The sequence below is a fragment of the Eptatretus burgeri genome, chromosome 14, assembly GCF_056783735.1.
Source record: "Eptatretus burgeri isolate ZD-2024b chromosome 14, Ebu_testis_v1, whole genome shotgun sequence".
Taxonomy (NCBI): domain Eukaryota; kingdom Metazoa; phylum Chordata; class Myxini; order Myxiniformes; family Myxinidae; genus Eptatretus; species Eptatretus burgeri.
In genome coordinates this window covers 25,148,488-25,163,489 of record NC_140974.1, presented here as the reverse complement: position 1 = coordinate 25,163,489, position 15,002 = coordinate 25,148,488, and the positions used below count along the sequence as shown (strand labels likewise).

Sequence of the window (15,002 nt, the reverse complement as noted above, 5' to 3'; positions counted from 1 at the left end):
TGTGGTGGTAGAAAGAAAGGTTGTCTAAACTGCTAGTTACATCGGAAAGGAAGTCAACGTGTAACACTCCCGGATCCTGTGAGTGGTGTCATGTAACCAAAGATTTTAAACAACTGCTTATACAATGCCCGACGTTTGAGGGACCGGATATGACGTCTTTTCCACGGTATTCGAGAGACGGGATTGGTTGGTTACGTCTACCGGATATACTATTCCGGTTTAATCATCAGCACGCTTGACTCTGCAAATTGGTTATAAATTCGTTGAAGGATCGAGGAAAACTATAATATAACGTTTGCTGGAACTTGATGACTCCCTTTTCCTGTCGACGTGTTTGGATGGGTGGCGTATATAGATCCTGAAAACGCCATTTAAGCACAAAAGAAGAAGAGGAGGAGGAAGAAGAAGAAGAAGAAGAAGACTACATAGTCAGGAAGCGTTGAGTGACGAGGAGAACACGGAGGAAGTGAAAAGGTGTGTACTGTTCATGCACCAGACAAAGTCAGAGCCTTTGATTAAATCGAGTCCATTTTACCCTTCGTCTGTGGATGTGTTATGATTGCTGTGAAATTCTCTTCCGTCTCTTCACGCCGTGAGGATTCGTGACTTTTCAGATGATGTCCCCGCCATCTTCTACCAAGGCGTTCACTGACGACGTCGATACTCGAACCGACTGTTCGAAATGACGAAATCTCGTCAAACCTTCGTTCTCTGTCTCTGTCTTCTCGTTGTCCTCAGTGATACCCTGTACAACCACTTTGTCTCTTCAGGGAATCGAAGCCTGGTGTTGGCTCAGTGGTTAGGGTGGCGGTTTGGGATCCTAGGGTCCTGAAGTGGTTAGGGTGGCGGTTTGGGATCCTAGGGTCTTGAAGTGGTTAGGGTGGCGGTTTGGGATCCTAGGGTCCTGAAGTGGTTAGGGTGGTGGCTTGGGATCCTAGGCTCCTGAAGTGGTTAGGGTGGTGGTTTGGGATCCTAGGGTCCTGAAGTGGTTAGGGTGGTGGTTTGGGATCCTAGGGTCCTGAAGTGGTTAGGGTGGTGGTTTGGGATCCTAGGGTCCTGAAATGGTTAGGGTGGTGGTTTGGGATCCTAGGGTCCTGAAGTGGTTAGGGTGGTGGTTTGGGATCCTAGGGTCCTGAAGTGGTTAGGGTGGTGGTTTGGGATCCTAGGGTCCTGAAGTGGTTCGGATGGCAGCTTGGGATCCTAGGGTCCTGAGTTCGAACCCCGTCGGCCGCTGAATTAATACACCAGGGGGTTGACTCAGCCTGTCATCCTTCCGAGGTCGGCGAAATGAGTAACAGTTCCAGTGTGTGTACTGGTGGAGGGGCACTGCATCAGCGACACAGTCGCGCTTCAAGAAATGATAGCTACCTCGGCAGCTAAGCTGCCATACGACCATCAGGGAATCGTAATGCGAATAGTTTGATCATCGCATCGTGTTTTTATTGACGTCAATTCAATACGATCAACAACTCGCCCATTTTTTATAACTAGTGCGTGCCTGTATGTGCAAAAAAAAAAAAAACCTTTCAAACCGCGTGCCAGAAACAACAACCACCCAGGCTGTTCCTTCACTCTCGCGTGCCCGTACGTGCGTAAATAGAAGAAGAAGAATTGTGATGTCATAGCACCATGTCCTGTCATTGATTTGGTAAATAAATGGCCATAACTTGGGAACCACTTGTCCGATTAATATCAAACCTTGAAAAGGCACATCCTCAGGTCCCCAGCAATATTCCTGGCAAGTTTCAATAAGATGGGACCAGGGGTTGTCGAGAAACAGAGGTCACAGACAGACAGACAGACAGACAGACAGACACACAGACAGACAGACAGACAGACAGACAGACAGACATTGCGAGATTGTAAAGATGTGATCCATGCTTTGAACCAGGGAGGTGTAAAGGGAAACGGGGCCCAAACTTCACTGACGTCATCGCTTTTCCTCTCCAGGGATTCAAGCAGGCAGTCCACCGGCCTCCCGAGTCATCTCCAATTCTGACCCAACATCTTGATTCAACTTCACTCACCAAACCCTTTCACCTGCGAGGTTCAGTGTTTCCTCTCCTCACTCGTCTCATTTTCATGCTCGTTCATTCATTCCCTTGATGTTTGTTTCACTGCCGGGGCTACCTTCCACTTCCATGAGCCTCGTTCCTGTCAATAGAAAATCTGACCAAATTTTACCTGCCGATGCCATTGTTTTGATTTCCAAAGAGCAATCCCCTTTGTGTGCAAAAGGGAAATCAAAAGCGCACAATCTGTCCCTTGTCCTTCAACATCATGGGGACACTGTGTCTGTGCTTCTATGGGCAAATGAGACCCAGTATTGTTCCAAATCCCTTCTCTGGCACAGGGCTCGCTAGTTCGGGCAGGAAGTTGTAATTTGTTCAGGGTGCGGTGATAAGCTCGCCCACTCTTTGCGTAAGACACTGCAGGTATCTTTAACGCCCACCATCTAATGCCAGCACCTGGAACACCTGGCTTCATGTCCATCTGAGAGGGATAATTCTCTTTACAATGCAGCGTACAGAGAATGAGAGAACCAGCACCAGCAAGACTGCAGCAGTGTTGGTAAAACAGCCCAAAGCCTTACCGGGATACGTAGATTGCGGTAGATCTGAGAAGCAGCATTAAAAGAAAACGTATCTCACATGAAGGGAACATATCCTGATGTCATAAACGAAAACAAGTACAGCCATGGATTGATGGATTATGAAGCCGTTTTACGGCTTCCACCCTCCTCCCCCACCATCCACACAACAAATACCGAGTCCATTCTGTGAAAAAAGTTAAATAGGGAATGGTAGCATAATGAGAGCCTGCGAGTCACTTTTTGTCCAAAGGGAAATTAATATACAGTCATAATTTGATGCAGGGAATGGATAAAGGATTATATATTGCATTCAATATTGATTTCACATTTTGATTCGATAATCGAATCGCAAAACATCTTCCGAATCGCAACATATTGCAATATAATACAACCATTGTACGTACTGTATATCAAAAATACCATAAACATAATTTATTTCTATAAAGATCACACAAACGCACAGACACGCCTGTCACGCTGATGAATCTGGAGAATGCAGGAGTTGCAAGATGGTGACTCACTGGAGGCACACATTGTTATATTGTCCATTCCAGCAAAGAAGCTTTTCATTGTTCATGGAAATATTGTATTTTGTTTGTAATTTTATACTATTTCTCATTGCTAATTTACCATTCCATTGTCGTGTCATTTCACCAACCCAAATCCCCTGCCTACCCTCCAAATGAACACTAAAATTGCTCAAATAGTTGGAATGGTCTCCATGTTTATTATGAATTTTATCTCATGGGCTAGTCTGCGATGTTGTAATTGAAGGTAATATAATGATAACATAATATTAATAAGAATGCATTTTCTGCCTATTGCTCACCTACGAACCCCCTTCGTCTAAATTGTCTGCTCTCCTCACAGCAATAGTAATGGCAACATTGGACGACAGGCTGCTTGGTGAGAAGCTCGATTATTATTGCAGTAGCAGTGAGGACGAAGGTGAGGATCAGGCTGAACACGACGATGAGGTGAAACATCACCCCGGCAAAGGGCTGAACGTGGAAGGGCGTGCTGTGAACACCGGTACGTTCATGTTGAAGTGTATTTTGGGGTCATCGAATAATAATAACAGAAACAATTTTTTATTCATACCGCACTTTTCAAATACAAAGAAATCTCAGTGCTGAACAAGGGAAAAATCAGTTGGTACAGTCAAAAGGAAAAAAAAAAATGTAATAAGAATCAAAGTAAAGTAGATTCCAATTGCATAACAATACAAACTAGAACTGCCACTTTATAACTGCTGGCAGTGATGACCGGGTACCCAGAAGTGCCTTTGACACAACTGATACAACATGAGACTTAAATCAGAGTCGCAAAGTTTTGCATTGACAGGATAAGCGGTGCCAGAGAAAACATTATTTAATGGTGATACAAACACAGGCCTGCTTCGAGAGGGCGCGGAACAGACGAGTTACGAACCGGGCAGCACAAAGCATTCAATTTCGTTAGAACTGGCTTCCAGATTCAAATGATTAAATAATTCTGCCTCCCAAACCGTGTGACCGATCAGGTTGAAATTTTAAACTTTTGTTTCGCATGTCACCTGAATTATAAATGTGAAGTTTCTCATATATAGAGGCAGCGGTTCCAGAGTAAACATTAATTAATATTTATCCTTCAATCCAAGATGGCGGCCAAACCATGTGACTTGTGATGTCATAATTTTCACCACATGTGAAAACACGATGGGAGACTATAAGTGCAAATTTTCGCTTCTCCAGGTTAAGCAGTTCCAGAGAAAACATTATTTAATATTTTTCTTAAAACCAACATGGCTGCCAAACCCTGGGCCCGATCCCGTTGAAATTTCAAACCCTCATTCCGCATGAGCGTTCCACCATAAAGGTGATGTTTCACATTTATTGATGCAGTAGTTCCAGAGTAAACATTAATTAATATTTTTCCTTCAATCCACTATGGCTGCCAAACGTTGCGTCGTACCTCAAAAGGGGGTGAGAACTTTTTATTCGTCATGGAGAGGCAGTCATAGTGGTGGAGTTTCGCCTGGATCTGTTTCGTGGTTTCAGAGAAAAAGACGTTTAAAGATATTATTTTTCAATCCAAGATGGCTGACGAACCATGTGACCTATGACATCACAAATTTATATTCTGCATCCAACTTGGTATTGGAACACGTTTGTGAAGTTTCGTGTAAATCGGTAAAGGTGCGTTTTTCTATCCAAGATGGCCGCCAAACCACGTGACGTGTGATGTCATAATTTTTACCAAGCGTGCATACTGCCTGCTAGATGATAATTACAAATTTTCGATTCGTTTGGTTAAGCGGTTCCAGAGAAAACATTATTTAATATTTTTCTTAAATCCAAGATGGCGGCCAAACCATGTGACTTATCAATTCGAAATTAACAAACTTATATCGCCTTCCTGTCCCGAATATAGTTCTGAAATCTCCCCTTCATTGGGCCAACGCTTCTGGAGAAGAAGATGTTTGAAGGTTTTCGGGTTTTTTCAAGATGGCCGCCAAACCATGTGACCGATCAATAACAAATTAACAAACTTGAGAAAGGACCTCATGGGGAATATATGTGTGAAGTTTCGTCTTGTCTTGCCCTTCTGGAGAAGAAGATTTTTAAAATTTATTCATTTTCAATCCAAGATGGCTGCCGAACCTTGTGACCTATGATATCATAAATTTAAATTCTGCTTTCCATCGTCGACCCGAACAAGTGTCTGAAGTTTCATGTAAATCGGATAAGGTCTATTTTTCTATCCAAGATGGCCGCCAAACCATGTGACTTCTGAGGTAAAATTTTTTTACCATGTATGCAGACTTGAGTGAGGAAGGCACTTGCAAATTTTAGCTTCGATGGCTTATGAAATTCCAGAGAAAACATTATTTAATATTTTTCTTAAATCCAACATGGCGGCCAAACCATGTGACCTATCACTTCGAAATTAACAAACTTGCATCGCATACATGTCACGAATATAGTTCTGAAATCTCGACTTCATTGGACCAGCGCTTCTGGAGAAGAAGATGTTTGAAGGTTTTAGGGTTTTTTCAAGATGGCCGCCAAACCATGTGACGTATCAACAACAAATTAACAAACTTGAAAGAGGACCTCAGGGGGAATGTACCTGTAAAGTTTCACCTTAATCTGCCTAGCCCTTCTGGAGAAGAAGATTTTTTAAAAAAACACTAAAAAACAAGATGGCGGCCGAATTACGTCATCGATGACGTCAAAAAAAACATTTTTGACGATGAATTTTGGTGTAGATGATGCTCAGAATTTTTCAGATTTTTCCTATATGGCGTTCTACTTGACGAATTTTCACCGGTATATCGCTTCACCTATGACGTCACGAAAAATCACACGTGTTCCACATAGGGAGCTTAGTAAAATGTATCAAACGAAAAATTTTTCCATTGCACGGTTTCCGAGATACAGATGTCCAAAGTTTATCGCTTTTTTCAAGATGGCGACCGTACCACGTGACCAATGACGTCATAATTATAACGTGATTGTGCTATCAAAAAAGATACACACTATGGTGAAAATTTCCTGTCGATCGGACTTAGTGTTCCAGAGAAAATGATTTTTAAAGCGAAAAAGGGTAGAAATTGCCGGCGGAATAATAATAATAACTAGAACTGCCACTTTATAACTGCTGGCAGTGATGACCGGGTACCCAGAAGTGCCTTTGACACAACTGATACAACATGAGACTTAAATCAGAGTCGCAAAGTTTTGCATTGACAGGATAAGCGGTGCCAGAGAAAACATTATTTAATGGTGATACAAACACAGGCCTGCTTCGAGACAGCGCGGAACAGACGAGTTACGAACCAGGCAGCACAAAACGTTCAATTTCGTTATTACTGGCGACCAGATTCAAATAATTAAATAATTCTGGCTGCCAAACCACACGGCCGATCAGGTTGAAATTTTAAACTTTTGTTTCACATGTAGCCTAAATTATAAATATGAAGTTTCGCATATATAGAAGTAGTGGTTCCAGAGTAAACATGAATTAATATTTATCCTTCAATCTAAGATGGCGGCCAAACCATGTGACTTGTGACCTCATAATTTTTACCATGTATGCAGATATCATGGACGATGACAGACGCAAATTTTCGCTTCGATAGGTTAAGCAGTTCCAGAGAAAACATTATTTAATATTTTTCTTAAATTCAACATGGCTGCCAAACCATGTGACCTATCAATTAGAAATTAACAAACTTGTATTCCCTACTCATGTGCAATAGGGGTGTGAAGTTTCCCCTTGATCAGATCAGGTGTTCTGGAGAAGAAGATGTTTGAAGGTTTTAAGGTAAATTCAAGATGGCCGCCAAACCATGTGACCAATCAAGAACAAATTAACAAAGTTGAGAAAAGGACCTCATGGGGAATATATGTGTGAAGTTTCGGCTTAATCTGTCTTGCCTTTCTGGAGAAGAAGATTTTAAAAATTTATTCATTTTCAATCCAAGATGGCTGATGAACCATGTGACCTATGACATCACAAATTTAGATTCTGCTTCCTACTGGGTATTGGAACACGTTTATGAAGTTTCGTGTTAATCGGTAAAGGTGCGTTTTTCTATCCAAGATGGCCGCCAAACCATGCGACGTGTGACATCATAATTTTTACCACGCGTGTATACACGACGGTAGATGATAATTGCAAACTTTCGATTCGTTAGGTTAAGCGGTTCCAGAGAAAACATTATTTAATATTTTTCTTAAATCCAAGATGGCGGCCAAACCATGTGACTTATCAATTCGAAATTAACAAACTTATATCGCCTTCCTGTCCCGAATATAGTTCTGAAATCTCCCCTTCATTGGGCTAACGCTTCTGGAGAAGAAGATGTTTGAAGGTTTTCGGGTTTTTTCAAGATGGCCGCCAAACCATGTGACCGATCAAGAACAAATTAACAAACTTGAGAAAGGACCTCATGGGGAATATATGTGTGAAGTTTCATCTTCATCTGTCTTGCCCTTCTGGAGAAGAAGATTTTTAAAATTTATTCATTTTCAATCCAAGATGGCTGCCGAACCTTGTGACCTATGATATCATAAATTTAAATTCTGCTTTCCCTCGTCGACCCGAACAACTGTGTGAAGTTTCGTGTAAATCGGATAAGGTCTATTTTTCTATCCAAGATGGCCGCCAAACCATGTGACTTCTGAGGTAAAATTTTTTACCATGTATGCAGACCTGAGGGAGGAAGGCACTTGCAAATTTTCGCTTCGATGGCTTCTGAAATTCCAGAGAAAACATTATTTAATATTTTTCTTAAATCCAACATGGCGGCCAAACCACGTGACCTATCACTTCGAAATTAACAAACTTGTATCGCATGCATTTCACGAATATAGTTCTGAAATCTCGCCTTCATTGGACCAGCGCTTCTGGAGAAGAAGATGTTTGAAGGTTTTAGGGTTTTTTCAAGATGGCCGCCAAACCATGTGACGTATCAACAACAAATTAACAAACTTGAAAGAGGACCTCAGGGAGAATGTGCGTGTTAAGTTTCGCCGCAATCTGCACAGCCGTTCTGGAGAAGAAGATTTTTTAAAAAACACTAAAAAACAAGATGGCGGCCGAATTACGTCATCGATGACGTCAAAAAACATTTTTGACGATGAATTTTGGTGTAGATGACGCTCAGAATTTTTCAGATTTTTCCTATATGGCGTTCTACTTGACGAATTTTCACCGGTATATCGCTTCACCTATGACGTCACGAAAAATCACACGTGTTCCCCATAGGGAGCTTAGTAAAATGTATCAAACGAAAAAATTTTCCATTGCACGGTTTCCGAGATACAGATGTCCAAAGTTTATCGCTTTTTTCAAGATGGCGACCGTACCACGTGACCAATGACGTCATAATTATAACGTGATTGTGCTATCAAAAAAGATACATACTATGGTGAAAATTTTCTGTCGATCGGACTTAGTGTTCCAGAGAAAATGATTTTTAAAGCGAAAAAGGGTGCAAAATGCCGGCGGAAAAATAATAATAATAATAATAATGCGTAATAATAATAATAATAAACAGAAGGAAAACAATAGGGTACCCTGTACTCACAGGGTACCCTAATAACTAGAACTGCCACTTTATAACTGCTGGCAGTGATGACCGGGTACCCAGAAGTGCCTTTGACACAACTGATACAACATGAGACTTAAATCAGAGTCGCAAAGTTTTGCATTGACAGGATAAGCGGTGCCAGAGAAAACATTATTTAATGGTGATACAAACACAGGCCTGCTTCGAGAGGGCGCGGAACAGACGAGTTGCGAACCGGGCAGCACAAAGCATTCAATTTCGTTAGAACTGGCTTCCAGATTCAAATAATTAAATAATTCTGGCTCCCAAACCGCGTGACCGATCAGGTTGAAATTTTAAACTTTTGTTTCGCATGTCACCTGAATTATAAATTTGAAGTTTCTCATATATAGAGGCAGCCGTTCCAGAGTAAACATTAATTAATATTTATCCTTCAATCCAAGATGGCGGCCAAACCATGTGACTTGTGATGTCATAATTTTCACCACATGTGCAAACACGATGGGAGACTATAAGTGCAAATTTTCGCTTCTCCAGGTTAAGCAGTTCCAGAGAAAACATTATTTAATATTTTTCTTAAAACCAACATGGCTGCCAAACCCTGGGCCCGATCCCGTTGAAATTTCAAACCCTCATTCCGCATGAGCGTTCCACCATAAAGGTGATGTTTCACATTTATTGATGCAGTAGTTCCAGAGTAAACATTAATTAATATTTTTCCTTCAATCCACTATGGCTGCCAAACGTTGCGTCGTACCTCAAAAGGGGGTGAGAACTTTTTATTCGTCATGGAGAGGCGGTCATAGTGGTGGAGTTTCGCATGGATCTATTCAGCCGTTTCAGAGAAAAAGATGTTTGAAGATATTGTTTTTCAATCCAAGATGGTTGACGAACCATGTGACCTATGACATCAGAAATTTATATTCTGCTTCCAACTGGGCATTGGAACACGTACGTGAAGTTTCGTGTTAATCGGTAAAGGTGCGTTTTTCAATCCAAGATGGCCGCCAAACCATGTGACGTGTGACATCATAATTTTTAGCAAGCGTGCATACTGCCTGCTAGATGATAATTACAAATTTTCGATTCGTTTGGTTAAACGGTTCCAGAGAAAACATTATTTAATATTTTTCTTAAATCCAAGATGGCGGCCAAACCATGTGACTTATCAATTCGAAATTAACAAACTTATATCGCCTTCCTGTCCCGAATAAAGTTCTGAAATCTCCCCTTCATTGGGCCAACGCTTCTGGAGAAGAAGATCTTTGAAGGTTTTCGGGTTTTTTCAAGATGGCCGCCAAACCATGTGACCGATCAAGAACAAATTAACAAACTTGAGAAAGGACCTCATGGGGAATATATGTGTTAAGTTTCATCTTGATCTGTCTTGCCCTTCTGGAGAAGAAGATTTTTAAAATTTATTCATTTTCAATCCAAGATGGCTGCCGAACCTTGTGACCGATGATATCATAAATTTAAATTCTGCTTTCCATCGTCGACCCAAACAAGTCTGTGAAGTTTCGTGTAAATCGGATAAAGTCTATTTTTCTATCCAAGATGGCCGCCAAACCATGTGACTTCTGAGGTAAAATTTTTTTACCATGTATGCAGAGTTGAGCGAGGAAGGCACTTGCAAATTTTCGCTTCGATGGCTTATGAAATACCAGAGAAAACATTATTTAATATTTTTCTTAAATCCAACATGGCGGCCAAACCATGTGACCTATCACTTCGAAATTAACAAACTTGCATCGCATACATGTCCCGAATATAGTTCTGAAATCTCACCTTCATTCGACCAGCGCTTCTGGAGAAGAAGATGTTTGAAGGTTTTAGGGTTTTTTCAAGATGGCCGCCAAACCATGTGACGTATCAACAACAAATTAACAAACTTGAAAGAGGACATCAGGGGGAATGTACTTGTAAAGTTTCGCCTTAATCTGTCCAGCCCTTCTGGAGAAGAAGATTTTTTTAAAAAAACACTAAAAAACAAGATGGCGGCCGAATTACGTCATCGATGACGTCAAGAAAAACATTTTCCGCAGCAATTTTAGGCGTAGATGATGCTCAGAATTTTTCAGATTTTTCCTATATGGCGTTCTACTTGACGAATTTTCACTGGAATATCGCTTCACCTATGACGTCACGAAAAATCACACGTGTTCCCCATAGGGAGCTTAGTAAAATGTATCAAGCGAAAAAATTTTCCATTGCACGGTTTCCGAGATACAGATGTCCAAAGTTTATCGCTTTTTTCAAGATGGCGACCGTACCACGTGACCAATGACGTCATAATTATAACGTGATTGTGCTATCAAAAAAGATACATACTGTGGTGAAAATTTTGTGTCGATCGGACTTAGTATCCCAGAGAAAATGGTTTTTAAAGCGAAAAAGGGTGCAAAATGCCGGCGGAAAAAGAAAAATAATAATAATAATAATAATAAACAGAAGAAAAACAATAGGGTACCCTGTACTGACAGGGTACCCTAATAATAACAAATAAACTTAAGAAAAACAATAGGGTACCCTGTACTGACAGGGTACCCTAATAACAATGGGAAAAGTCAAATTGCATGAATAGAAATAACGATGGACAAAGTCATTACGTACAATCCTTACTATAATTCATGGATCAGTGTTTGTGTGTTTGTTTGTTTGTCGTGCAACTCCTCCTACAGTTCTGGGCCAATTACATCCAGACTTGCCACAGAGGATCAGCATGACCCCAATTCATGTAGAGGGGTGTCTTTATCTTTACTGGTGGTATTGAGGGGTGAGGAGGGGCATGCAAATTCTCCATGTAAATATGTATCGTGTAGCGCCGCCTCTAGGTGGGGGGGGGGTGGGGGAGGGTGTTAAAAGCCTTCACCATTTACAGTATGTACAGTTTTCCAGTTCAGTGAGGTGTTCTGAGTTATAAGCAGTAGGTATGTTTTTGCTTCATGCACGTCACCCATGTTATTTATTTATTTTTGCATATATAGAGCTGTCAGTTGTCTATACACTGCCCAAATATAGGTATGTGTCAGAAGAACGTGTTGCATGTGTTAAGTAATTGATAATAGACATAACTAGAACTGCCGCTTTATAGCTGCTGGCAGTGATGACCGGGAACCAAGACGTCCCACTTTGATGCAGCTCCGCTTTGATCGGACACCTGGCCCTCACCCATGGCATTTTTTATTCTTCAATTGAATTCAGAATGGGATTAAAATATATTCAATTCAAATCAAATGGAAGACCAAATAGGTACAATCCTGCATTGGAATAATCAGAATGAACCCAAACAAGAAAAAAAGTAAAGATGAAGTCATCAGGAGGAACCTGGATAGGATTTGGGTTTCAGCTGCTACTCCTCCACCCTCAAACCCCTCCAGGCACAGCCAAGTGAGCCTTATTATAAAAAAAAACCCACATCAAAAATTCAAATAAATAAATAAACCAATGTCACCCGCAGGGTGACCCGTATCTTGCCAAAAGGTGACCACGTGTGACTTCTTTAAGGTTACACTGAGGTGAACAGAGCTGCTATCCACCAGGAGCGACTCCTTGAGGAATATCTGCCTACGAGAGATTCCGATGAGAATCGTTCTACAGATTAACCATGAAAAATATGCTTTTGCCTCATAACGTCACCAAATGACGTCATAATGTCTCAAGCTTGACATATCTAGAAAGCACTCATCGAGGTGTTCAATTTGAGGTACTACACGATATGGTTCCTAAAACTTGAAAATTTGACCTTGGGGTCAAATATGTTTGACCTGAGGTGCTAACCATGAAGGTCAAGGCCAATCGCCACCAAAATTAATCAGCTGAGCGCCAGACCATGAACTATATTCCCATGAAGTTTGAAGACGATCCGATCAAAATTACTCAAAAAATAAGGGTTTCGTCGACTCCCCTGATTTGCGCCAAAGTGACCCTGACCTTTGACCTTGACCTTCAAAATTTTGTGCACTGAAAGGGACCTCTATTGGCCTCTGATATGCGAAGTTACAAAAATTTCCGATGATAACTGTGCTCTGCAGAATTTTTTTATACGTGATTACAGACAAAAAAAAACAAAAAAAAACATACAAACTGACTAACATCTTGCAAAACTTCGTTTTGGCAAGATAATAATTCTGGCTGCCAGACCATGCATCTCATCAGTTTGAAATTTAAAACATGTATTCCACATCACTACTAGATCCTAATTGTGAAGTTTCATATTGATCGATGAAGCAGTTCAAGAGAAAGAATTAAAAAAAAGATTTTTGCCCAATCCAATATGGCTACCAGATCATGTGACCTATCAATTATTTGTGAATACCCTGATATCCCCAAGGCTTGGGGAACATTTGTGTAAAGTTTCCCCTCAATCTGTCCAGCCGTTCTGGAGAAGATTTTTTATAGGTGATAGGGTAAATCCAATATGGCTGCCAAACCATGTGACCTATGACATCATGTGTGAACATGTTCCTCATGGATAGGCGGTCATACCTATAAAGTTTCACCTCGATCTGCTCAGCCTTTTCAAAGAAAAATATTTTTGAAGGTTCTAAAAATCAAAAAATGAATATGGCTGCCGAAGCACATGACTGATGATGTCCTTTTTTATTTTTATTTTTTCTGCGGACAAATTTATTCCGAGATGACCCTCAAAATTTTTCATACTGATCGGATGTCGCGTTCTATGTATGCAATTATGATGTCATAATGAAGGCACCTATGACATCATAAAAAGCACACTTATTCCCTATAATAGTACTTGCTATGTGCCAAGTTTCAATTTTTATCATGGAGCAGTTTTGGAGATGGAGGTCCAAAGTTTTTCCTTTTTTCCAATATGGCTGCCACACCATGTGACATATGACGTCATAATTATTGAAATATTCTTCATGAGTAGTCGTTCCTGTGTTGAAAATTTAGTCTCAATCCGACAAGCGGTTGCAGAGAAAGCGCATGTTCTGTATGGACAAACAAAAAAACAGACAAACAAACAAGACAAACGGACCCAAATGCAACCCCCTCTCCTCTGGCGAGGTAATAATCACATTCTTGACCAGTTCTTTTTGCAAAGCAGTAAAAATGGGTGTTAAGCTTAGATTTAAAAACTGTAATACCACCAGATGTCTTCAGGTGAACTGGGACCTTATTCCACAGGCGGGGTGCAACTTAGCAAAAGCCCCGACCCCCCATTGTGGCAGCCTAGTCCTCGACAGATAGGAGACCGGCAGTGCTCGACCTAAGGGTACGTGCGGGCATGTAATGGCCAAGTAAACTTTGCAAATCTGTGGGGCTGGTGCCATGTAAGATCTTAAAAACCAAAAGTAACATTTTAAACTCAATTCGATATTTCATTGGCAACCAGTGCAAGGAATCTAGCACAGAAGTGATGTGCTGTATTTTCTTAGTTTTTGTTAAAACCCATGCACCAATATTCTGAACATATTGCAGCTTTTGAAGGGATTTGTCAGGTTGACCAACAGGGTGAGTTACAGTAATTGAGCCTGGAAGAGATAAAGGCATGCATGAACTTCTCTGCATCAGGCATCTTTAAAGATGATCTTAATTTGGCAATGTTTCTGATGTGCAGAAATGAAGTTTGACGCTCTCTTGCGATGTGGGCTTCAAAAGATAGAAATGGATCAAATGTAATACCTTGATTGATGATCAACGAGGAAGTTGAATAACTAGCCCATTAATTACAATATGGTTGATACCAAATTTTTTGGTCTGATCAGGAGTACCAATAAGTATAGCCTCAGTCTTACTGCAATTGAGTCGCAGAAAGTTAGCATCCATCCATGCCCTTACCTCATCTGAACAGTTGTTCACCTGGGAAATTACAAGATGGATATCGGGTAAGGTTTGCAAGTACACCTGAGTATTGCCAGCATAACAGTGGAAACTCATACCATGCTTCCTGGATATGCGAAGAGTGGGGTGATCTCAGTGAACCATCTCTTCAAGGGTTATCTCGTGACATGCTCGCGAGAAAACAGGGCAAATGAAATCTGAGGACAAGCCTGGGTTGATGGATCTCAGGTTTCGGAATGTCATGATATGCCAAGGGCAAGACATAAGTGGAGAAATGGACAGGTCCAGCAACACAGCCCCATGATCAGAAATACCAAGTTCCAGCACAGAAGGATCAGAAACAGGAACATCACAAGTAATAACAATGTCCAATGTATGGCTTTAATTATGAGTGGGAGCTTTGACATGTTGCATCAGTGAAAAACAGTCAATGAGTTTGAGGAAATCAACAGTTCGAGTACACTTAGGACAGTCACCATCAATGTTAAAATCTTGAAGAATAACGATGTTGATAAAAGTAGGACAAATAAAATTTAAGAGATC

General features: G+C 40.9%; 1 protein-coding gene across 2 annotated transcripts in view; it reads left to right on the top strand.

The window, feature by feature from the left end:
• The first annotated feature begins 205 nt into the window (after positions 1 to 205).
• LOC147012808 (phosducin-like protein) overlaps positions 206 to 15,002 on the top strand; it is a 60,320-nt gene continuing 45,523 nt past the window's right edge. For both annotated transcript variants that reach the window (XM_085854041.1, XM_085854040.1), the window contains exons 1-2: positions 206 to 474; positions 3,464 to 3,625. In XM_085854041.1, the coding sequence (XP_085710167.1) occupies positions 3,472 to 3,625 (154 nt within the window). In that variant the 5' untranslated portion in view covers positions 206 to 474; positions 3,464 to 3,471. The remainder of the gene's footprint in view (positions 475 to 3,463; positions 3,626 to 15,002) is intronic.